The following is a 25,455-nucleotide window of genomic DNA, read 5'->3' as shown; positions in this document are numbered from 1 at the left end:
GCATATGCTTAAGGTTTATAAAGCACTTGACCATTGTTGTCTCATTTTATCCTCACAATAATCCTGGGAAGTAAGTGCTATTATTTGCTTCGTTTTACAGATGAGAAAACTGAGGCTTAGACAGGTTAATTGACTTGTCCAAGGTCACACAGCCACCAAGGCTGTATGAGTGAGAATTTGAACTCAGGTGTTTCTGACCTCAGATCCCAAACTCTATCCACTGCACCATCCACATATACTCCCTGAATGCTGGTAGCATAAGACAGAGAATAAGCCAATGCATCTCAAGCAATAATGTGCTTTAATGCAGATTCTGACTTCAGAGAAGAAAAAGAATTCCAAATCTTTAGGTCAAAACAGGATACATGGAGATCATTTTCCTCCTGTTCCCACAAAACATCAAAGTAACTTTGTAGTAACTTTGGTAGAATTGAACACACCTCAAAAAAATAATTACATGATTTTATCTGTCCCCTATAGTTTCAAGTAAGGTACTGTCTGCACAGAAGGTACTAAACACAGGTTATTTAATGAACAAAGGCCTGGGAGTCTAAGAATACAGCCCTATGGTTAGTGGTCATTGTGATCACGAGAGCCTTTTCCTCTATCTACATGTCCTAATGTACCTGGGACTTTTCCACACGGTTGGATCATTTAAATGGCCTGAGTCACCTCCTAAAAAGCAATAACCCACGGAGAACTTTCACTGATACAACTCACCCTCCTAGGACAGGTCTGGGCTATTACTTTGTAATCATTCAATCAAAGGGCATTCCTTTTTTTATTACTATTAATTTTTTTGGTGAGGCAGTGGGGGTTAAGTGACTTGCCCAGAGTCACACACAGCTACTGAGTGTTACGTGTCTCAGGCCGGATTTGAACCCAGGTCCTCCTGACTTTAGGACTGGTGTTCTATCCACTGAACCACCTAGCTGACCCCCAAAGGGCACTTCTTAAACTCCTACTGCCTGACAGCCACTGTGCTGGGTACAGGGAATACCAAGACAATAAAATGGAAAGGAGCTTACATTCTGTTAGAAGAGGAAACCATGTACACACACAAGTATAAGTGAAAGAAATACAGAAGATTGTGTGTAGGGGAAACGTTAGTAGCAGGCGGTCCCAGGGATCAAGACATGGCTCATGGAGGAGATGGCCTTGGTGCTGAACTTTGACAGAAAATAGAGATCCTAGGAGATAGAAGTGAGGAGGAAGGAATACCAGGAGGAGGGCACAGCCTGAGCAAAGGCTCAGAGATGGAAAGCTGTGTGTAAGCAAACACTAAGAAGGCCAGTTTGGCGGGATTAGAGAGAGAATGTAGGAGAGCAATGGAGACTAAGCCTAGAAAGGAAGGTCAGAGCCATGGTGTCACAGGCTTCAAGGCCAGACAGGAGAAGACCTGTTTGAATCTAAAGGCAAAAGGAGCCAGTGGCGGTTATGGAAGAGAGGAGTGCCATGATCAGACTTCAGTATCTTCACTTTGATGGTGGTGTGGGGAAGAGACTGAAGAGGAGAGAGATTGCATCCAAGGACACCTGGCAGGAGAGTTTACACTTTGTCTTGGACCTTACTTTGCTACACTGGCAGATTCTGTCATTCTAACCTGGCTCATTGACCATACATCTGTTGACCACCTTCATTCCTCCTCCTCCTCCTTATCCTCCTCCCCCTCCTCCTTTTTCTCCTCCTCCCCTTCCTCCTCCTCCTACCACACAACAAGAACAACAATAATAATAACCAAAAACATTTATATAGTGCCTACAATGTGCCAGGAACTGTGCCGTTTCTTTAATTATTTTGACATGTGGTCCTCACAAAACCCTGGGAGGTAGTTGCTATTCTTATCCCCCATTTTACAGTGGAATAAATTGAGGCCAAAGGAGGTTAAATGAGTTGCCCAGGGTTACCCACCTACTAGTAAATGTCTGAGACCAGATTTGAACTCAGTTCTTCCTCACTCTCGCATCCAGGGCTCTATCCACTGCATCACCTAGCTTACTCTCCTTTTTAACAATTCAGTTTGCCTCCTGCAGTGAAAAGACTTAGCCCCCACCATTATGTCTCTTTCTCTGACCAGTTGTCCCCATAACCTCAGCTTGGATCTTCATTATGGGTCTCAAATCCCCTTATCCCACCTGGCCCTAATTATTCATCTGCAATATCCATGCCATGGCCTTACACTTTGGCCATATTTTCTATTGATGAAGATACTTGTTAATGTATCTAGTAACTAGAACTTGCCTATTGACCATCCAGGTCCTGTGGCTCACTCCGATATTTTTAGACACATCACCAAGTTAAGAAGAAAAAAGAATCCAAAAGTCCATATCCTTTTAAGCCACTCAAAAGTAAGGCTGATGTTCATGAATTTGCAAGTATGGAGTTGTGTATCTTTGTCTAGGGGAAACTCCTTAAGGTGGGAGAGAAAGTCTAATTCAGGCACCAGTAGATCTAAGAGGGTAACACCCTCTGGTACAAGTCATCATCACACACCACGGAAAGATCATCTTAGACAATTGCCATGATTGTTTATGCTTTCCTTTATTATTTATTGCAACACTGGGGAAGGATAAAAAAAAATTTAAGGCAAAATTGATGTTTTCTTAACTGTTGGGGACACCAACAGAGAAACAAAACAGATGCATGAATTTGGAGTACTCAGTTCTCTCTCTGTTTTTCTTCCACTGGTCAACTAGAAGAAAAAAAGATATAAAGCAAAAATGATTTTAAAATTTAGTATTTTATTTTTTCCAATTACACGTAAAGATAATTTTAACATTCACTTATTTAAAATTTTGAGTTCTAAATTTCTCCCTCCTTCCCTCCTCACCCTTCCCTAAGACAGTAAACAGTTTGACATGTTATACATGTGCAATCATGCAAAACATATTTCCACATTAGTTCTGTTTCTGAAAGCACAGGAAACAGAACAAAAAAGAAAAGAAAAGAAACCATTAAAAATGCAGAAGGTGAAAAATAGCATGTTCTAATCTGCATTCAGACTCCATTAGCTCTTTCTTTTAAGGTGGATAGCATTGTTCATCATGAATCCTTACGAATTTTTGGATCATTGTGTTGCTAAGAATAGCTAAGTTATTCACAGTAGAATATCATATACTATTGCTCTTACTGTGTACAATGTTTTCTTGATTCTACTCATTTCACTTTATATCAGTTCATGTAAGTCTTCCCAGGTTTCTCTGAGAGCATCCTGCTCATCATTTCCTATAGCACGATATTATTCCATCACAATCATACATAACAACTTGTTCGGCCATTCCCAAAATGATGAACATCCCCTCAATATCCAATTCTTTACCACAAAAAAAAGAGCAGCTATAAATACTTTTGGAGAGAGAGGTCCTTTTCCCTTTTTTAAAATGTCTTTAGGATACAGACATAGTAATGATATTACTGAATCAAATGGTATGCATAGTAACCACGATTTTAAACATTACTAAGGAAAAGCAATATTTTCTCCTCCCTTTTGAAAAAAAGTAGAGGGATTGTTTTTATTTTACATCATATACTTTTCCCAATATATCCCTGCCCCTACCCCTTCCTAGAAAGAAATTCCCCTTCCTAGAGAGAAACTCTTTATATAATAAAAAAAAAAGAGTTCAACTGAATTGACACATCTACTAAGTCCAATTCTATATGCAAGGTTCCATACCCTCTATAAAGAGGTCTCTTCTTATTTAAAAGATAACAGATAGATTGACTGAATCTAAAACAAAACACAAAGCAGTAATGAATTCAACGAGTGCAAAGAAAACACTTTTCCATACAGATCTCAAATTTAAAGTGGGTCCTTTCTTCCCGAGGTGAAGAATAGATTTCATATGTACCTGTCTTGGATATTTATTACAATAATACCTTGGTAAGATTCAGTACAAAACAGATCCCCTTCAGCCTCCATCCTAAGAAGGATCATTTCTCAAGGATCACCAGCCCCATTCACTAAGGCAGCCCGGGAGTGTAGAGTTAAATTCAGGCCTCAGTATTGCCCATATGCCAGGCAACACAGCATAGAGTGCTGAACATTGAGTCAAGAGGATTTGGATTGGTACCCAACTTCTGATGCTTATCCTCAATCATTTAAACTCAACTACAACTGAGGTATCCATCAGCTGTGAAATGTCAGTGGAAGATGGTCCCACAAAGCTGAAATCCCAGGGACTTGACATATCAACCAATTGCCAATGAAATACCCAAAGAGAGTTACCTGAAATGCTAGTGACAGCTTGTCCATCAGGCGTTTAAGCTAAGGCAGCTTGAGCTGAAGCAACCAGTTTGGGACCCTGCATGGAAAGAAAACACAGATTTGTGAGAAAGAGATTCCAGAGTGTCCAAGACTGAGGTCCCTGAAAGGGGGCTCTTTGAGCATTATCCATTGCCCTTGAATATACAAAACCATTCCAATCAAAGGACATGGGAAGATATGTGTGTATAAACATCCTTGAATGTTAGCTTCCTGCTCGAGGAAAAGGTGCCTATCTGTATATTCATCTGGTGTTGAAACTATAAGAAAGATTCTTTGGTGAAAGAGAGTTTTGACTTGTTCACTGGGCCCTAGATGGTGGGAAAACCTGTACGAGCAATGGGAAGATGTTAAAGAGTGAAGCAGTGACTTCTTCTCCCTTAAGGTCTTCCAGTGAAGTCTGGATGAGAATGTCAAGTAGGGAAGAGAGAATTCCGGGGTTGAGATTGGAATACATCAGGGGTTCGTAATTTTTTTAATATTGGAAATTGTTTTTCAGTATGATTGGTTTCCTTGACACTCGTGTGTATACTTAATTTTGTGTTTTTCAAAAACATTATTCTGAGAAGGAAGCCATAGGATTCAACAGGCTGCCAAAGAGGTCTGTAAAAAAAAAAAGGTTAAGAAGCCCTGACCCAGAAGGTCTCTGAGGTGCCTTCCATCCCTAAGATTCTGGGTTCAGTGATTGGGTGAAACTGGGGCTGTTTCACTACCTGTGCACAGGCACAGCTTACAGCTGGGTTACAGCCAAAAAGATGACCAGCTAAAGGAATTCTGCTATTAAGTCTTATGCATGCCTCAAATGCTACACATGTATGATTTTCATTCATCCTCACACATAGGAGACAGGGGAGACTGATAACCATTTGACAAGTGAAAGAAAACTACAAATGCCCAACAAAAACCAATGAACAAAGGAATATTTTAGTCAAGGGCAAAAAGGGAACAGCCTCTTGCTTTTAAGAATGATCAGCGATGACCTTTTAGGAAACTAAGGGAGGAAACCTAAGTAATCCTGGTTAATCCCCCATTTGAAATATCACCAAGGATTCCCAAGGTAGATGCATTAAAAGAAAAAAGAGGGCCATACATCTGCAGCAAAGCAGGCTTCCTGGTCGGCTTCTTTGCAGCACTTGTCCACGAATTCGGTGAAATCAGTAGCAACAGTCTTGAGTTGTTCATCAGTGATCTTGGGCTTGTGTTTTATGAGTTCGACGAGGACACTGGAATGAAAAAAATAGATGCAGAAATGCCCAGGAAATGCAAGGAGCAACGAGGGTGGCTAACCATGCCTCATCTGCTCCTAGTTCTAGGTCAGAAATCAGAGGGGAAATACTGACACTGTAGCCTGAAGTTTGGAGAAAGACAGGAGTAAAGATGATCCTGTTCAAGGCATCAGGGCCTCCTTTTCCTGCCTTCAACTTCGGAGATCCTAGACATCTTAGCATAAGCTTCATCATATGCACTTTGGAAATCTTAAAGCACTATATAAATACTAGTAGCTATCATTGCTATTGAATACTCTTCAGTTACAACCATTTGCCCCACAAGTTTCTTCTGAGTGACTTGCACCTGAATCACTTTCTAAATCCTTTTCCCTAACAGATGCTTGCCCTACAACAGAAAGGTTTACTCATGCTGTCAGTAGAATATCTTTCTCACTACCAGCGAAGACATAAATAAGTTTGAGGAGAGCATGATGCTTTCTTTCCAAATGCTCCTGACCTTTGCTTCTTGTTCTGTTTCTCCTCTAGAGGAAGTGTGCACAGGTCAGCATGGAAGGTGAATGTATCTGCAGAAAATGCCTTGGGTTCATATGCCTCATCAACTCCCAAGGCGGTGAAGCAGGACCTGCGGTTAACCAAGGAGTCTGTGCAACATTTGGTGAGTCTCTCACTCACTGGGGTCTTCTCATGAAGGCGACACAGCTTGTCAATTACAAAAGCCAGCTAAAGCAAAAAGAAAAAATTGGGTGAATTCATCAAATGGGTAGGGTGAACACATTAGTATTTCACAGACTAAATTGAACTGCTATGTGGAAGCCCACCCTTACTCATTGCCTCAATCTAATTGAATTTTTAGCTTCACTTCCAGGAGAAATTAAAAGCTCCTGAAAATATAGGGGTTTTGAAAATAAAACACTTAAGGGCTTTTCATTTGGGATCTTTAGGTGCTCTACTTACGAGGAAGAATAACCAACATTTATAAAGGCTACTCCTCTACCACAGATATTTTTATTGGCCTCTCGAGGTAAAAACTCCCAACGATAGCATTAAAGTACAAAAGAAAAGAAAAAAACTCACATGGCTCTCGGTACATTCCATTTTCTCTTGGTCACTAACTTTACAGCATTTCGAGCCAACCGATGCTAACCTATGTGCAAGGTTGAGCAGTGTGGGGGTTGACACTTGAGGTGCTTTCCTGGTGTAACGGACCAGCAATCTGGAATTACAACATTCCAAATGTTTGTAGTCAAAGAATCACTCTTTAGTAAAATAATGAGAATGATAAGAATAAGAATAACAACAATAGCATTAAAAACATGTCAAGCAACAAACACCGAGTCAGAATGACCTTGACATCATTAAACTGACCATCCCTGGCAGTCAATATGGCCCTTCCCTTTTTCTCTCTCATTAGGCCTCCGCTATCATGGCCTCCACCACTCATCCATTCTTCCCAACACCATTTTTGGCATAGTGGTGACAGGGACATTTTCTGAGGCTTCATTGATCCCCTCAATGATGTTCACATTTTCAATGATGGAAGTTTCCCAAATATCCCAATTTCCCCCAGTATTAATCTGTCATACGTGGGTCTTTCTTAAACATTGAACTTACATAACTATTTCGTCTCTACCACCTCTTGGTATTCTACAAGTTTATGCTCCATTACAAAGAGTAGCCCAATCATTTATTTGTCCTGAATCATTTTGTTTACACTTCAGATGGGGTCCCAAGCCTCATGGTTGCCTAAACAAGTCTGGCATTCCCTGCTCTGTTGCTTCCTTCCATAGATTTTCGTATTTTGTTTTTGTTTTGTTTTTTTTTTTTAGCACTGGATCACATCACATTTAAAGTTTCAGCTTTCCATGCCAAAGAAGTTTATTTAGTTCAACACTGGACCACAGATTTAGAACTGGAAAGGGTCTTGGAGGCCACTGAGTCCAACATCCTCATCTTGCAGAGAAGGAAACTGAGTCCTACTAATTTGCACAAGAATACACACCTAGCAAGTGCCAGAGTCAGGTCAGAACCCAGTATCTCAGGTGGTGCTGATTCCAAACCCAGCACTCTCTTCACTGCCCCCATGCCCCAACTCTATGAGTAGTAGCAAACCAGTAGACAGGCCAAGTGCTGCCCTTTCAACTCCAAATCATTAAAAGGACCACAGGCTTACATAGCACTTTGAAAGGGAAAGATGAAGTTTTTCTGTTTTATGGCCTTTTATAAGAGACTGCCTTTTTCTCCTGCTGGGCCATCTCTAGTTATCTTGATCTATGTCTGGCCACTGGACCCAGATGGCTCTGGAGAACAAAGTGAGGCTGGTGACTTTGAACAGCCCTGCCTCACTTAACTCAAATTCATTTGCAAGGCATGACATTATCTTTCTGATGTCATGGTCCTCTTCAAGAACAAAGGGCAAACTACAACCACCACCTTCCATCCTATTAAACCTTAAATATTCAAAACTGTTCAAACAGCAAGATCTCACTTACGCATTTTCAAAACCATATTCTCCAAGTTTTTCAAAAATATCACAATTTTCCTTGATTAAATGGTCGGCCTCCTCAATAACGGCTTTCCGATCATCAGCCTGAAAGAAAATAAAATGGTACTTGGAGCACGTCCCCTGTAGACACATCACATGTACATATATACCATATTTTAGAAATCATATTAAAATTGGCCCACAGCAGTCATTCCACCCAGCTCACTTCATTTCATGCAAACGCACACCTCAAAGATCAAACAAGGGTTTTCAAGACTTCTGTACGTGGACATTCCAATTCTACTTCCTAATGACCCTCATGCTCAGGACAACTCAGAAATTCTTCTGTCCGGGCTAAATTGAGTCTCTCTTCTATTGCACCTCTCACAATGCTTTTTCTCATTCTGTCTTAGTGGAAATGAAGACAAGCAAAACTTTCTCCTTTCTCAAAGAGCTGTTCTAGATTGACAGAGTCTCATTTGCAGCCTTCCCATCTCCAGGGTAACTCTTCTTAATTCTTTGAAACATTGTTCATAACAACCTGATTTGAAAGCCCAGAATGAGCCAAGAGTCCCAAGGTAAGGTCCAATTAGCATTCATAAGACTGTACTTTTTTTCCTCTTTTTTATGTACTGTGCTATCATTTCCGAATCAAGCAATCCTGAGCATATGGCATCCCAGGGGAGTAGTTTGATTTTTTTTCTATCTCATGAGAAACCTACCACTTTGGCATAGCAAGCAGGAGGGTCAGCTGTGGCACAACACTTCTCAAGTGTGTGTTCGTAGTCCTTGGCAAGCCTCAGCAGTGTGGTAACAGCAAGCTCAGGGTGTCTTCTTCCACTGTCATACAGATAGCTGAAGAATGAAGACCAAACACACGTGAGCATGGTAAGGAACAGGATCAGCCCCAGCATTATTCCTCTGGCCTAAGGTTCCATGAATTTTGTGAAATTACAACAGAAACTTCTGAGATAAAATGTGTAGAGTTAACTTTGCCTATTGGTCTTTGTATTGGTGGATTCACCAGATGGTGTTAAATTTTCCTTTTTTTCAAAACATCAGCTCTATGCAACGCTACTCTAAGTCCAGAGGACACCAGAAACATATCTCCCAATTCCACATTTATAGCACTTAACTCCATACCGCCTTCTACTCTTGCTTAGTGGTCACATGTCTGGATGGCTACCACCTTCTTAATTAGTCTGTACATTCCTGGAATGCTAACATTCTATCTTATGCTTCTTGGTATCCCTTACAATGCCTTGTTTAGAACACTGAGAGTAATATGGATCTCAACACGTATTTGTTCTATGAATGAGAGTGAATGAATGGATGGATCAGTATATGGTGGGATGCATGGATGGACAAAGAAAAGCTCAGCAGACAGAAGACAATACAAAGTTTCCTTTTCTCCCCTAATTAATGAATGATACTTTTGTCAAGTCTCAAGGCCACAAAGTAGGTAGTTTCAGGGCTAAAAGGAGATTTTACAGTGCTCTGTACTCCTGCAGCCAGCACATGTCCAAAACTGTCTCCAAGTTCCCAGATATCTGTCTTCTCTGGACAAAGCCAGGAAATTATGATTTCTTGCCATCATTGGTCTCTTTTTGAGGTTGAAGGAAAGTGAGTAAATTGTATGGAGCCAAAGATGAGGTACAATTGAGCTGGAGTCCCAGAGTCATTAGCCTGGATCCCATCACTAAGTACAGCATAAGACATGAGAAGAATGTTCGTCTCTATTTCTGCCTAAAATGCTTGGGAGAGGACAAGGCAAGGAGTAGCCAGCAGCTCTACAACTGTGAAGCAAGTACAGTATCAGGTGAATGGCATCAAGCATATGAAAGGAACACAAGAATAAGATTAAAAGTTTCATTACTGGGCTAAGTAGACTTCATTTGCTTCCTGGTAGTTTTTGCAGGCGTCCTTGGTTTCTACATATTCAGCAAGGAAGTTAGGGAGGTCAGCAGGAATGTCATCATTCTCCAGATCAGCAATGCACTGGCTCTTCTGGATTACAGGCTTGTCACAGCATTTTCCGAGTTTGGAGGAGATTGTATCTTTGTGCTTACAAACGTACTCAGAAAGAGCCACCTACAAGCCACAAGATAGAAGCAGTTCAACATAAGGCTCAATAGTCTAAGCACTCCAATCCAACTCTGCCTATCCCTTCCACAATGCCCTTAGACCCTCCTTATTCTTAACAAATTGTTCTTCACTTGCACTCCTTCCTCTCGAGCTCCTTCCATATCCTTGCAGGCTCAGAAAACTGACATTCACCTGGAGACATTTCATCCCTGCCCAAGCTCTCTTCAGAATGGGATGTCCCTTCTCTCATTCTTACATGTTACACACACACACACACACACACACACACACACACACACACAGCCAAGAGAGAATGGGGACAGGGGATTCCTTGCCCCCTCATTGCCACTTTAAGACCCTTACCTTACCACCTGCATTCTCTGTCTTCCTTTGAAGTTCAACCCAACCAGATGAATCACCCTGTCCAGACTCTACTGGGTTTTGTCAACCTCCCCTGGTTCATTCTCCCTCCTTTCTCCTGCACTTCAATACTTGGGTGCAGCTCAAGTCTCTCCTCAGTCCTATACATCCTCCACTTGGCTGATTTTTCCCAGCCTTAGGTCTACACACGTCACTCTCCTGTTTGGTGAGCTCAGCGACTCCTAGTACCTCCAGGATCAAACATCAACTTCTCTGTTTGATATTCAAACTGCTCCATAGCCTGTCCTCCTCCTACCTTGCAGCTACTCTTCTACTTCACTCCATTCCATAAGCTCTCCAAACTAGGGACACTGTCCGTCCCCCATGCCTCAGTGCTCTGCCCCCCTCACCTTTGCATCTCAGAATCCTTGGCTGTTTTAAGATAGATGAAGAGGTCCTCCAGCTGTAAGACCTTTCCCTCCTCAGATTACCTCCCATGTACTCTAAGTATACCTTCCATATGCATTATATATTTGCATGTGGTCTCCTCCCACCAGAATGTAAGCTTTTTGAGGACAGGGATTATTGTTGTCTTTCTTTGCATCCCCAATGTATATAGCACAGTATCTGGCACATGGAGGTGCTTAATAAATGCTTATTGACTGTCTGACAAATTGGCCAACAGCAATATTGACCTTAGCCTCAATTAGTGTGTTTTTTTTCAAGATAATAACAAAAATAATACTAATGATACTATAAAAATTCATTTTGTTAAGGGAAGTAATAGAGAGAGTTTGAAAGTGATACAAACCATGGAATCAGAGGGAGTATGAAAATTTCTTAAAAAGGGGCTTGGGGAGAAGCAATAAGAACACTAGCAAGAAACCTTCTCTACGGTACTTCACCATCTTGCTAAGGAACTCCCTTATTTTATACAGCAGCAAGTAATTAAGTGCCTTCCACTTGTAAGGTACTATGCTACACCCTCAGGAATTCAAAGGCAAAAAATGCTTATCCTCTAACAGCTCACATTTATCCAGGAAGGTAACAAGTATATACATAAGTTTTGTAGAAATATATACAAGTCAGATGTGGTAATTTTCTGCTGGAAGAAAGGAGAGGCTGAGGAGATTAGAAAAGGCTTTCTATAGAGAGGGAAACAAGCTTAGACTACTGCCTGGCATACAGTAGGTGCTTAAATATGCCAATTGACTGGCTGGCTGACACAATAAGCTGAGGTCTGAAAAAAACTACAGATTCCAATTTACTCATTATGATTCCTCTGATTCTAAATTTCTTCTTTGTGGGTATAAAAAAAGGCTCATACCAGTACATTATAGAAAAGCTTATACAAAAACAATGTGGGGTAATACCAGCAAATACTGACCCTATCATCAGCACACTCCAACAGGTCACCATGGCAACATTCCTTATAACCCTTGGTAAGATCTTCCACTATTTTATGAAGTTCACCAAATTCAATCTTGGGGAACTTCTGACTTAGCCGAGCTACGAGTCTAGGAAGAAAATTTACAAGAGGTAAATTATTAGCATTTAAAACTTCCACAAAAATTTCCTGGAAATCATTTTTTAAACTGCTATGAAATTCTTGAATGAGTTGACACATAGGAAGTATTTCGGAGGTGCAGCCAAATATAACATCAGTGCTGAGTCTGAACTATCATCACAGACACCATCACTACCTAAGCCTGGAGCGAGGAACACCAGTTCAAATCCAGCCTCAGATACTTACTAGCTGCATCACTCTAGGCAAATCACTTAACCCCTATCTGCCTCAATTTCTTCATCTGCAAAATAGGAAGAAGAAAAATAGCATCTACCTTCTGGTCCAGCTATTGAGGATAATATTTGTCAAAACACTTTGAAAACCTAAAAGCATAATATACATGCTAGCTATTATTTATTGTTCTCAATGCCAGCATAAGCACTTACAAGGTACTCTAAGTTTATGATCAGTAAAGAAGGGCAGGATGGTTAACCATTTAGTCCTTCAATATAATTAATCATAGAGCGAAGAGAGGTCTTCTGAAACTAGCCACTCTGTGACCCCTCCAGGCCATCTGGCACCAAAACCTGTTAAAGGATGTGCGATGTTCCCATGACTTCTAAGGACCTCCAGCAACAGAGAATCCTGACTTTTGAGTCTCTCACAATACTTCTTAGGCATCCAATACATACACTAACCTATATTGACAACAGAACTTGATCAGAAAAAAAATCCTCATCTTCTATTATTTTCATTCAGTCACAGGAAATACTTGCATGGAACGCTTACCAAGAGGTTGACTGCTCTCCTTAAGGAGGAAACTATTTCCGGGTCCCACAAGAGGGAGAGTTGGGCAAGGGAGGACACAGTGGTTGGGGTAGGTGTGAGTAGAGAAAGGTCCCTTAGCTCTGACTGGGCCGGTGCATGCTGACTTAGCAGCTGACTTTGATAGAGCACCTCTTCATTACAAAGCACTGCCATGTGAGTCCCTCAATCCAAAGTAATGCCGCTGGAGTGATGTCTGTTTTACAGATGAGGACACTGAAGGGGCAGAGGGGTTTTCCCAAGGTTCCAAAGCTAACCAGCTGCAGAGGCAGGGACCATAACCAAGTGTTTTTTTCTGTTCTATTTCATTAGAACTTTAACAATCATCAACACAAATAAACTTTATACAAAGAAAGATTATATGTTAAAAAATACCTGTGAGCTTCTGCTACACAATCTGCTTTCCAAGTCATTTACTCACATATAGATGTGCATAGACATATGTCATATGTGTATATTAGAGACTCTGACCAAGTCACTCAACCTTTCACTTTTCTGGTCAACTCTCTAAGACTAGAAGGTGCGGAGAAGGTGCCAGCCTACATTAGTCAAGGAAGTTTCCTTAACTGAGAGTTCTTTATACCAATGAAATCACTGGCCCAGTCCTCCTATCCCTATATATGCACTTAACAAGAAAGATACATGAACAAATATTGTGCTGTTTATGTCCCCTCCTGCATTTTGTTTGCTTCTATGTATTTCTTTTAGGTGTTTAAAGGATCCTTTTTTGCATCTCTGTCACTACCCACTAATTTACCCCTTCCCTGTCTACCTCACCCCCAGGAGAAACCTTCCCTGGGATACATATGTACATACGGTAGCTCAGCAAAACAAGGCAATATACTGGCCGTGTCAGAGAACATGTATTTCATTCTGCACCTCCATTGCATCACCTGTCTACCACGAACTTGCATCAGTACTGATCTGAAGTCACTCTTCTTCCCAGAAGGCAAAGACTTCTGGGACATTTTCTCTTCTTTTTAGTCCTATTAATCAATGTGGCAAGTATTTGCATTCCAAACTTTTCAATAGGACCTGCAAATGTTTATCTTCAGCCTCAGAGTTTCACAACATGGTTTTTAATCTTCCCCTGCTGCCTTGGAAAGCTCCTTCATGCAGACAGTCCCTCTAGCTGATGACCCATTTCCTCCTCCTGCCATATTGATGAGTGGGTCAGGCCTCTTGCTCTTACCAACTACAGTACTTGGATAATCAACCTGACATTTCTGTTATCATTGTTCTGGTGGCACAAAGAACTCCTAGTCAAAACTCCCTATACCAATGCAACTCATCTATAATCTTCAAATCTTAACTAGGTTGGCCACTGAAAGGTGAAGTGATATGACCATAGTTAAATGATGATTGTGTAGCAGATGGGACTTAAACCCAGGTCATTCTGACTTGGAGGACAACACTCTATACACTCTGCCATACTTCCTTTTCATTAATTTTTGGGAAGAGAAAGGATTTTCCAAACCTTGCTGTTAACAGCAGCCTTCGGTATTATATTTTTATGGTCTTAGAAGGCATTGGCCACATCTATCACTCTTTTTGCAAATTCCAAGCAATTAATAAACATGGTTACCTAGAGATTCTATGGGGTACTGTGGGGACCCCACTATGGCAAAGTGCTTTGGGCTGTCAAACCCAAGATGGATGAGTACTTTTACAATGAAAAGAGAATCAGGGGGCAGCTAGGTGGCACAGTGGATGAGCTCCAGCCTTGGAGTCAGGAGGACCTGAGTTCACATCCAGCCTCAGACACATGACACTAGCTTTGTGATCCTGGGCAGGTTACCTAACCCCGATTACGTCACCAACATGGCAGAGGGAGAGAGGGAGAGATAAAGAGAGAGAGAGAGACAGAGAGAGACAGAGAGAGAGAGACAGAGAGACAGAGACAGAGAGAGACAGAGAGAGAGAGAGAGAGAGAGAGAGAGAGAGAGAGAGAGAGAGAGAGAGAGAGAGAGAGAGAATCAGGGCTTAGCTGGGCTGAATGAGGCTACAGTGTGAGTCAAAGTGGTAGCCAGAGGGTTAGAGAGAACCAGACCTCCTCACCAATATGGCAGGAGGAGGAATTGAAGCGTCAATCTGCATCAAGCAGGGATGAAGGGAGAGTGGAGTTGTGGGAAACCCTCCCAAAAAGCCTCTTTAATACTCCAAGTTAAAAAATAAACCTTTTCTAGACCTTACTTATAAAACTGGAATGGAAACGCCTGCCACTTTTACTGAAACGACCAAATAGGAAATGTTCAATTCTGTGAGAATTATGTTGATTCTGTATCTTTTTGTATTGAGCTTATTTGCCAGATTATTGATTTTGTCCTGTAACTGACTAAACTGTGGTTCTCTGTCTCTGAATTTAGTGCAGAAATACACTAACATGAATGACTTCAGTTTAGAAATACAGTTCTGCTGCTAGTCACTGTTCTATTATGGCCTCAAGGATTTCTGCTGCCCTTGGGGGATGACCATGCACACAAGGCAGGCTTTCCTTCAATCATGTCTGGTTTACTATACAAAGAAGTCTGGACCACTAGTTTTTAACATTGAAAGTGGGCTCGACCATGAAATTTTCTCAGTCTCAGGAAGGAAGAAAGGAGCTATTGCTTGCCCTCATTTCCAACGTCCAATCGGTGATATTGTGCCTGTGCTTCAGCTATGTAACCAATCATGTTGTCTTCAACCCCATGATGTCACCTACTCTGTTCTCTACTTTGTTCTCTGCTTATAAAAATGACTTGCATTTTCAATTCTTCATCTTTTGGCTAATTGAGGCTGTCATTAGACCCATTCTACTAATAGCTAATGCCCTGATAATAAAATGTTGTCTAGCTTGGAGCAAGTGCCTTGGTTTACCTTTTTGTTGAATTTCACTTGTAACAATTTTTTTACTTTTTTACAAATCATGAAATTAACAACAGAAATTCGTGGAAGCTAGAGATATTGGAATCCTAAGCCTTTTTCCATCTTTGATTCTACAACAAATACAATGTCTTTTAGGCAATTGAAACTTAGAGACTTACCCAGCCTTGACAGCTCTCTCTCCAAACTTGTCTAAACTGGAGCATCGATATCTCTGTCTTGCATTTGCAGCTAATGCTTTGTCTCTCAAAGTAGAGAGCTATAGAAAAAATGAAATCACTTTTGTCAAAAATAATTTCCATATTTTCATTAATATGAAAAATAAATTCCCCACAAAGTCCTCACAAATTACTTCAACATTTTCTTCAAAATTTAAGGAGTTTAACCTGAATTACTTCCATGAATGAGAGAGAGAAAAATAGAGAAAGAGATTTTTTGATAGGTGTATTTCAATATTATTAGTTTCCTTTCTAATCCTATGTATTTCCTTTTATGCACTGAAAGACGTGAATCTGAGAAAGGCCCATAAGCTTCACTAGACAGCCCATGACACAAAAAAAGGTTAAAAGATCCTCCATTATATGAAGATAGCTTTGCGCACACACCAATAGTCGATATTGCACTTGGGCTCCTTTTCTCAGTAGTGGTGATAGATTTTTCAGCTAAGCCCTTAATGGCCCCTTTCCTGGCGCTTCTTATGACCATGGTGACACAATTAAAGGGAGTTGTTCAGATTTAGGAATGGTCAATGATAATCTCACCAGTATGTAATACGTTATAAGATCCAAGAAGACAGAGGATACTTTGAATTTTCTCTTGGTGTTGGTAGGAACTTAATGGGAGCTAATAGGGGATTGATAATTGCTTGGTGGATTGGAATTGAAGCTAGGACCTTCATTTCCATTAACATGATGTGTGAATCATCAAGTCAATCAGCCACAAGCACAGTCATCAATTAATTGAATGTTGAATCTCTCTGGGCCTCAGTTTCCTCCCCTGTCATGAAATTAGTAAACATAAGGATCTCCAAGATCCCTCCCACCTCTCCATCTGTGCTCTTCTATGCAGTGTAACACCTTTAACATTCTCTATCCTGACAGAACAATCTATATATCTTTGCTAAGTAGGATATACTCTCCACGTTTGGAAAATTATATAGTATATGTTGTTCTCAAAGACAGTTTCAAAGGTATTTAAGAAATTTTTTTCAATACCTATCAAAGTTAAATTCCTTATGTACTAACTCTCATTAGACTTGGGATTAAAGTAAAAATGCATAGGATTTGTATGGAAGGCAAAAGGAGTTCACATTCAAAACATCTCCTTCACTGGATTACTGTGCACCTAAAAATTCACTACTGAATACAAAGTCACTCCTTGAGGTTAAGGAAATGTATCTCTTAGAATCCTCTTTTGGAAGGACAACACTATTAGGATAAGAAAATTCAATAATTCAGAATTGAAGGTGAATTAATTTAGAAGATTATTTGAGAAGATACCTGGCTGAGAGTATGGTGACAAAGAGGTAGGGAAGGGGCAGCTAGGTGGTGCAGTGGATAAAGCGCCAGCCCTGAAGTCAGGAGGACCTGAGTTCAAATCAGGCCTCAGACCAAACACTTGACACTCACTAGCTGTGTGACCCTGGGCAAATCACTAATCCCCAGTTGACTAAAAGTTAAAAAAAAAATGCCAAGAGCTAGGGAAAAGGATGGTATATTTTGATAGGGAAGGAGCCTTTTGGGGGAGAGTAGACTTGAAAATGTTACTGCAGTGGGATACTTTGCACAATGAAGAGTCAGTATATAAATACTGTATATAAGCAAATATACATAAGAAAAAATGTATATATATGTATGTATGTATGTATATATATATATATATTCACATATGTATATATTGAACTCATGTTCATGAGTTCAACTCTGACACTTACTCTCTGTGTGAACCTAGGCAAGACACTTATCCCTGTTTGCCTCAGTTTCCTCAACTACAAAATGAGCTGGAGAAGGAAATGGCAAACCTTTGGCATTTACCTTGGCAAGTACCTTTGCCAAGAAAACACCAAATGGAGCAACAAAGAGTCAGGCATGACTGAAAAAGACTAGTCAACAACAAAATTATGTCAGCAGCTCCATCTTTAGCCCTACCTAATGTTCCCAATCTCACCTGCAGCACAATTCACTCTTCTGCCTACAGTAGACTCTGCCCACTCCAAATTATTCCACAAATATAAATTCACATGCCTGCACACGCACACACATGCACACACACACACACACACACACACACACACACACACACACACACACAAGGCTGACACCAGGATGCAGGAAGTTCTCAATTGCATTATCAAACTAGTGAAATGAGTCAGGGGATTGGAAAGTTTAAGCAACACAGAGGCAGACTCTATCACCCTCCCCTTCACAGAAGTGAGGACAGTACTGAAGAAGAATAAAGGAAGGGTCATATACTTAGAGCGGGAAAGAGCACCAAGTACCACCCCCTCAGATTACAGATTAGAAAACTGAGGCTGGGAGAAAGGACGTGACCTGCAGAGGGTCAAACAGCTAGTGAGCATCTGAGATGGACTTCAACCCAAACGCTCCTGACTTCACCCCACCCCAACCCAAGAGCCTTCTCTACTGTACCACACTGCCTCTCAAGCCAAGGGCCAGGACTCAAGAAGGTGCTGATAGACGATCATGGTAAGGAAGATGGGACTTCTTGGGTCCAGGTGACAGGTCCCACACTGATTTTCTCTCTCTCTCTCCTCTCTCTCTCTCTCTCTCTCTCTCTCTCTCTCTCTCTCTCTTCTCTCTCTCTCTTTCTCTTTCTCTCTCTCTCTCTATCTATCTATCTCTGTCTCTCTCCCTCTCTCTTTCTCCCTCTCAAATACCTTTTCTTTGGAGCACGCGGCTTTGTCAGCAGACTGGCAACATTCTCCCACTGTATCCTTATACTTAAAAGCAAAGAAAAGGAGTGCTGGGGCATAGAAGTATGGGTGTCTTCTGGCAACTTCATACAGGTACCTGAAATTGGCAAAGAGAACCAAATGGTCACTTTTGAATAGCTATCACTAATAAATGTCTTCAGTTGTGTACCATCAACATCCAATGATAAGTTTACTCTCTCAGCTGAACCTAACTAGATTTGACTTCTGCTGCCCCCTCTAATTTGGAGCTGTGATTTCATTGGCATTCTTTCAGTTCTATCTAGGAATTGGTGTGTTATATTATGCAATATAACATCGTTAACATTCTCTGTCCTGATAAAACAAGCTATATGTCTTTTCTAAGGAGAATATGCTCTCCACATTTGAAAAATTACACAGCATATACTGTTCTCACTGAGAGACTCAAAAGTATTTCAGACAGACATTGTTTTCCATAAGTATCACAGTTAAATTGCTTATGTACTAACCAGCATTAGGCTTGGAAATACAGTGAAAATATATGGGATTGGAGGAGACTCAAAAGAAGTTCACGTTCAAAACATCTCTTTCACTGGCCTACTGTACACAGAATATTTCACTATTCACTACAAATTCACTCCTTGAGGTTAAGGAATTGTATCTCTTAGAATCCTCTTTCTAAAGAAAACACCTTTAGGGTAACAGAATTCAATTATTAAGAGTTGAATGTGGAAAAAAAGAATTGAATGTGAATTAGTTTACACGATTATTTTTCAAAGAGGACACGATGAGGGTATGATGTGAAAGAGATGGGGAAGAGGACTGGGTATATTTTCATAGGGGAGGAGGTGGCAAACCCCACCACCAAGGCCAAGGGCAAATGATGTAAAAGCCACTTTGCTTCACAAGTGAAGACACCCCTGAGAGGCAGCAGAAGTCTCAGGGAAGACCATGCATAGGGAGTCATTCACCAAGACCCAGCATCTTCTTATTGAAGTAAGGTATTCCTGCTAACTCAAGGCTGAATGCTGTTGTTTCCACACTGATCAAAGTGCTACAAATATGTTCAGTTTTCTCTGAGTCTACCACCCGTAGGACCAAATGTAAATCTTGCTCTGAGCATAGGAAATGCTAAGCAGGCAAACTCAATCTATCTCTGCAGACTGGCCACTTTTCAATAACAGTAGTCTTTGCCAGGCTGCTGGGGCACTCAGACCACAGGATTCTAGAGCTACAGAGGGGCACAAAGATCATCGATCCTACTCCCTCATTTCATAGATGAGGAAACTGAGGCCCAAGGAGCTTAAATGACTTGCCCTTTCCAACTAGATGGCACAGTGGATAAAGCATGGGGTCTGGATGCAGGAAAACCTGAGAACTTAGTCTGTGTGGCACTGGGCATGTCACATAATCTCTATCTGCCTCAGTTGTTTCATCCATAAAATGGGAATCATACCACATCTAAATAATTTGTTATGGGAATCAAATAAAAGAATATTTGTAAACCCCTTAGCCATGGCCCGGCACATACTAGGTACTTCATGAATGCTTATTCCCCTTCTCCCTCAGTCCCACAGTTAGTACTATGACCTGTGCCAGGGTTGTTTGGCTCCTATGCTGACCCACCAGCCCTACACTCACTTTCTGATCTCACTTACTTTCCCAGAACTCTGTTTTCATTCTCTTGGAAGTTGTGGCAAAGAGTGTCAGCATCAGGGACTTCGTATCTAGGGAGGTCTGGGTGGTCATCTTTGTGGCTCAGGAAACATTGATTTCTCTCAGGTTCTTCTTTAGCACAGCACTCTGTCATTTCACCATACCTCTCCTGAAAATTTGGCAGACTACATAACTTATCGCCAAATAGTTGGTGCTAGGAGGGAAAAAAATACGTGGTTAGTCATGGACCCATTTAAAGCTCTGGAAATACTGGACTTCCTTATTTGACTGGGGCAAGACTCATGAGACAAGAAGTTAGGAGAGGCAGCTGCCTTGACAGTCTTCTGCTCCCCTCAAATCATTTGACTTCCTCTTAGTTCAGAACAATTCCTTACATTTTTTAACAAGAGGGAGCAGTTCTGGACTGGTGAGAAGCCCAAGGACAAAGAGAGAAATGGTGGGACACATTATTGTTGACTCTGATCTCCTATCTAAAATGAAATGAAGAGAGAAGGTCAAACTCAACCACAGAGTCTCTACTCACAAGGGATTTGTCACAATTTTCTGCTGTCTCATCAGCAGCACAGCCTTTTGCAAATTCCACGACTTCATTCACTAATTTTATATGATCTTCATATGGACATTTCTGGAGGAACTGAGCAAATGTGATCAACACTCTGAAACAAAGAGTTCTTATGGTTACTGAAAGAAAAGGTGAAATTAAACATTAAAATCCCCTCATAAGTGTTTGCCATACTGAAGATCCAATTGCATCCACACCATTTCCAGCTTGGCTAGAGGACCATCCACACCATGCCAACTTGACTAGAGTACCAAGGCATCCTGAGAGAAAGACGGGGGTGGCATGTGCCTCACGGATGACCCACCACCACCACCACCACCTCCACTCACACCCAGGTGGAGACAGCCCAGCACCCTTCTAAAGACATGTCTTGCTTCTACTCTGACGTCCCATAGCCATTATCAAGGGGATTGACTCTTGCAGAGATGAACTATGACAGCTGTCTCTGAGGCTGCTTGCAGCCCCACCTCTTCAGCAGCCACAGCTACTGAAGACTCGGAAAGGAAAATTCTCATCACCAAAGTCCTTGCCAAAGTCAAATGGCTCAAGACCAGAAACAGAAAATGGTCTTAGCAGTGGAAATGTCATTAAAAGAGCAGTTTTACCATGTACTTTGCTATTTTACCCTAAGGATCATGGGATTTTTTTCCATCTGCCTTGTAGCTGCATTCTCCTGGATGGGTTCTCCTTGAGGACAAGGACTTCTTTGCTTTTCTACTTGTGTATACCTCCAGCTCTTAGCACAGTGGTTAATGCATGCTTTTTCAGTCATTCATTCTATAAGGATCAATGTATACTATGTCTTCCTCACTGCTCTAACCAAAGGTGGAGGAAGAGAACATGCATTTAGATAGCACCTACTATGTTCCAGGCACTGTGCTTGGCACTTTACTGATTTTATCTCATTTGATCCTCACAATCGCATACAAACTTTGCTCTCAGAAGCTCTAGTCACATTACTTGCTAAGTGACTGATATATTCAAAGTGGTGTTTAGCCCAAACACACTTGTATTTTAACAGTTAAACAAATAAGATCACATCTTAAGGTAGAACTCCAAGCATTAGCCAGTGCATGAGTATTTTGTGGAGGGAGAAGAGGATTTTCCTAACCCCCAAAAATCATTCTATGTAGAAAGTAGCCAAGTACATGTAAGAGGATCATTGAGTAACTGAAGTCAATTCAATTAGACATCTAGAACCTTCAGTCTAGAAGACTTGAGCACAAAGTCTGCCTCTGACACTGATTACATCACCAATTATTAGACTGTGACCCAGAGGATGATCTGCCTCAATGTTCTTGTCCATAAAAATAGGGATAACAATAGCATGCTCAGTTGCCATCCCTGGTAACCATGTGAAAATAAGAGGTGCCTGTCGATAGAGTACTGGCTCTGAAGTCAAGAGTACCTGAGTTCAAATCCAGCCTCAGACAAAACACTTGGCCCTTACTAGCTGTGTGACCCTGGGCAAGTCACTTAACCCCAATTGCCTAAAAAACAAAGTTTAAGAGGTGCCTACTTCCAGCCATAAGTGACAGCAGGGCTTCTTAGGGGAGATGTTGGAAAGCTCTTTAATTAGCTACTGAGCCAGAACCCAATGACCACTGAACGTGTTCCACAGGGGAAGTGGCAGAAAGAGGAGAAAGGGAATCACTACGTAAAGTACAAAGGGATAATGTCACATCAATATTCATGGAAAACATGAATTTAAATTTTCAATAATTATACTTACAGGCCTTTCACATTCACTTCACCCAAGTCTCTATATCGTTTGGCAATCTCACTCTTATCTAGAAGTAAAATATACAACATTGAGATATACATCTCATATACATATATTTAAACATGTATTTATATGTATACATATATACATATTTACATGCTAGATACATACATATATACATATATATGTATATATATGCGTATGTGTGTGTGAGTAGAGATAGAGATAGAGATAGATAGAGATAGAGATAGAGATAGAGATAGAGATAGAGATAGAGATAGAGATAGAGATAGAGATAGAGATAGAGATAGAGATAGAGATAGAGATAGAGATAGAGATAGAGATAGATATTTAAACCACCAGGTGAAGAACCACTCCTCCACCTAGGCATGGTTTATGTATTCATTTGACTCAAAAGATGATGCCTCTGCCAGCACAGACAAATCTCTGCAGATTAGTCAACCTCAGGTCAGTGTAACACCTGGAGAATTGTTGATTGGCACAGATACGTCTTGAACCACCAGTTGAACTTTGCAGTTTCTTTATTTTCTCTTCAAATCTAAGGGAGAATTTTTGTTGTTTATTTAGTCATTTTCAGTCATGTCCAACTCTTCATGACCCTTCATGGGTTTTGCTTTATTTTTTGGGGGGGTGGGTTGGCAAAGATATTGAAGTAGATTTCCATTTCCTTCTCCAGCTGATTTTGCAAATGAGGCAAATAGGATTAAATGACTTGCCCAAGGTCATACAAAATAGGAAGTGGCTGAAGCCAGACTTGAACTCAGGTCTTCCTGACTCCAGGCCCAGCACTCTATTCACCTAGCTGCCAAACTAGGGTTACTTCTTCTATACCTCCTTCAGAGGAGTGATGAGAGGTCTCTCTGAAATGCAAGTGCATTAAACCCAAACTCTAATTATACAATTTATCTAATGGTTCTAGATTTCTGTATGCTGAGGCAGAGCTGATGATGTCATAGCTGAGGAGGTGGGAGGAATACGTTCCTTTCTTTCTTTGGGATTGTACAACTTTAAGAAGTCATGGTGGCTACATTTTCTCCATCTGAAAAAGGTTACAGAAACTATCCTGTCTAGGTCATTGACAATATTAGACAGACTAATGACTTCTTTGACACTATATAGATACAATCATCTTCATGAATATTTTTCACTGCTGAAGGAAAATACACATGATGGGACCACAAATCCCCAAAGATTCAATCTTTAGCTTTGATTTCTCCATCAAAAGAGAACATGAATAGAAAGATTCTTACGTGCATCTCGACGGACGATTTCCCTGGAATGAACAGAGCTGATGAGGAAAATAAGGGAAATGAAGGTGACCCACTTCATCTTGTCAATAGTTTATGGGAATTGGTGGAGGAAAGAAGGTAGGATGTTGAGAGGAAAATGGATTAATATACTTTTTTTAACCAATAATTGTAGATTATTAACTTTGCATTTCATTTCCTCCCACTGATTTCAAAATTCAGACTATTCTTGCCAAAACTTTGTTTGCCCAAATGCCTTGCACATGTTTGCCATCTGGAACTGTCTTCTCAAAAAGACCTTGTAAATTCATTAAACTTATGTAAAATACGTTATCAAATTATAAACAAGGATCTAAACTATTTGTACCTTTTATTAAGTACCTTGTCCTTTATACTAGATTCCCATTTGGACTTTTTAGTTGTGATAGTTGTAAAATTTTAACCAACCAGGGAGGTACGGTTGGAGAGCTGCATGAACAGCGGGCTCAAGTTCAGAAATGTGCCTTAGGAAACCATTTGCACGGCTGCACTTACTTAATTGTAATGAGAGTCTGGAAAAATGTACTAAATTAAAAGAATTAGAAAGCTTCCATTTCACTCATTCCTACCTTTACTCAGGAAGTGTTGAAGGCTGAAAAGTCCCCATATGGCCCAGAATGCAACAAATAGAGGGAGTGGCATCTAGAACATCTAGAGTACAACTAGATGTCCAAGAACTTCACATCATCAGTCTCAGGCCTGACCTTCAAAAGCTATTGCCCTTTCTGAAGCTCCCTTTATTTCTTTTATTTGGCTTCATTTGTAATCCTTAGAAATTATGGTAGAAAATAATTGAAATGATTGGTAGTAATAATGATCTTGGAAACACTAAGGTACAAATCAAAATCTTAAAACCACGTGACCAGGTGGCACCTTTTGTAATGCTGAAAATGCTGAAATAGCCCTCATCAGACTGAAGCAACCTGAGTATTCATGGGAGCCACAACAACATAGGAAGGGATAGACACTAAGCTCATATTCTTGGAAAGTTGTGGATAGATATAGGCTAGAGAGGAAGGGGAGGAGGAAGAAAGTAAGAGAAGGGGAGGTAGGGAAAAGGAAGAAGTGAGAAGAAGTAAAGAAAGAGGAGAAGAACAAATTAAAAACAAATGAATGGACAATTCAGTCAGCATCATCAGTCTAATTATTCTTCCTAAACAAGGATATGTTTCTGATAAATTTCTCTTTCAAAAAGAAAAAAAAGTTATCCTTTCCCCACATGCTCTTACACCCCCAAGGAAAATGTCATTCATTTTTAAGCCAATTGCTAACTCTAGCAGACTCTCACTCCACAAGGAGTTTAGATTCACCCTGGGAGACCTAATCACAGAGTCCCAGAACCTGAGTCTAGAGGCTAGCTAGTCTAATTTGTATCTGACTAAGAATATCATCTATGACATCACAGATAAGTGGTCATCTAGCCCCTGCTTAAAAAACCTCTGATTAAGTGGAACCATTATCTTCCAAGTTAATCCATTTCACTTTCAGATGGCTCTAATTGTTAGGGAGTTTTCCCTTTCCATCAGCATAAACTTATCTTTCTGAATTTCCATCCACTCTTCCTATTTAGGGCCATTTGCACTAAACATAATAAAATGACTCCTACATCAGCATGAAAATCCTTCAAAGACTTGTAGTTGCTATCACTGCCCCTCATAAGT

At 40.7% G+C, this 25,455-nt stretch overlaps 1 protein-coding gene across 1 annotated transcript; it reads right to left on the bottom strand.

The window, feature by feature from the left end:
* Positions 1–2,522: 2,522 nt before the first annotated feature.
* LOC110209798 (albumin-like) lies at positions 2,523–23,887 on the bottom strand. Its single transcript, XM_020988488.2, has 15 exons — positions 23,759–23,887; positions 22,497–22,554; positions 20,726–20,858; positions 20,184–20,395; positions 18,511–18,643; positions 15,776–15,873; positions 11,805–11,934; positions 9,849–10,063; positions 8,695–8,827; positions 7,980–8,077; positions 6,565–6,703; positions 5,987–6,210; positions 5,352–5,484; positions 4,226–4,301; positions 2,523–2,692 (listed from the first exon to the last, which is right to left on the bottom strand). Exons 1-14 carry the CDS (start codon positions 23,835–23,837, stop codon positions 4,260–4,262), a joined length of 1,827 nt encoding a protein of 608 aa, XP_020844147.1. The 5' UTR covers positions 23,838–23,887; the 3' UTR covers positions 2,523–2,692; positions 4,226–4,259.
* Positions 23,888–25,455: the final 1,568 nt, after the last annotated feature.

This window comes from Phascolarctos cinereus, unplaced genomic scaffold, assembly GCF_003287225.1.
Source record: "Phascolarctos cinereus isolate Bilbo 61053 unplaced genomic scaffold, phaCin_HiC Scaffold_9;HRSCAF=440, whole genome shotgun sequence".
Taxonomy (NCBI): Eukaryota; Metazoa; Chordata; class Mammalia; order Diprotodontia; family Phascolarctidae; genus Phascolarctos; species Phascolarctos cinereus.
Note: the sequence above shows the minus strand (reverse complement) of the source record. Positions and strands in the feature narration are given on the sequence as shown.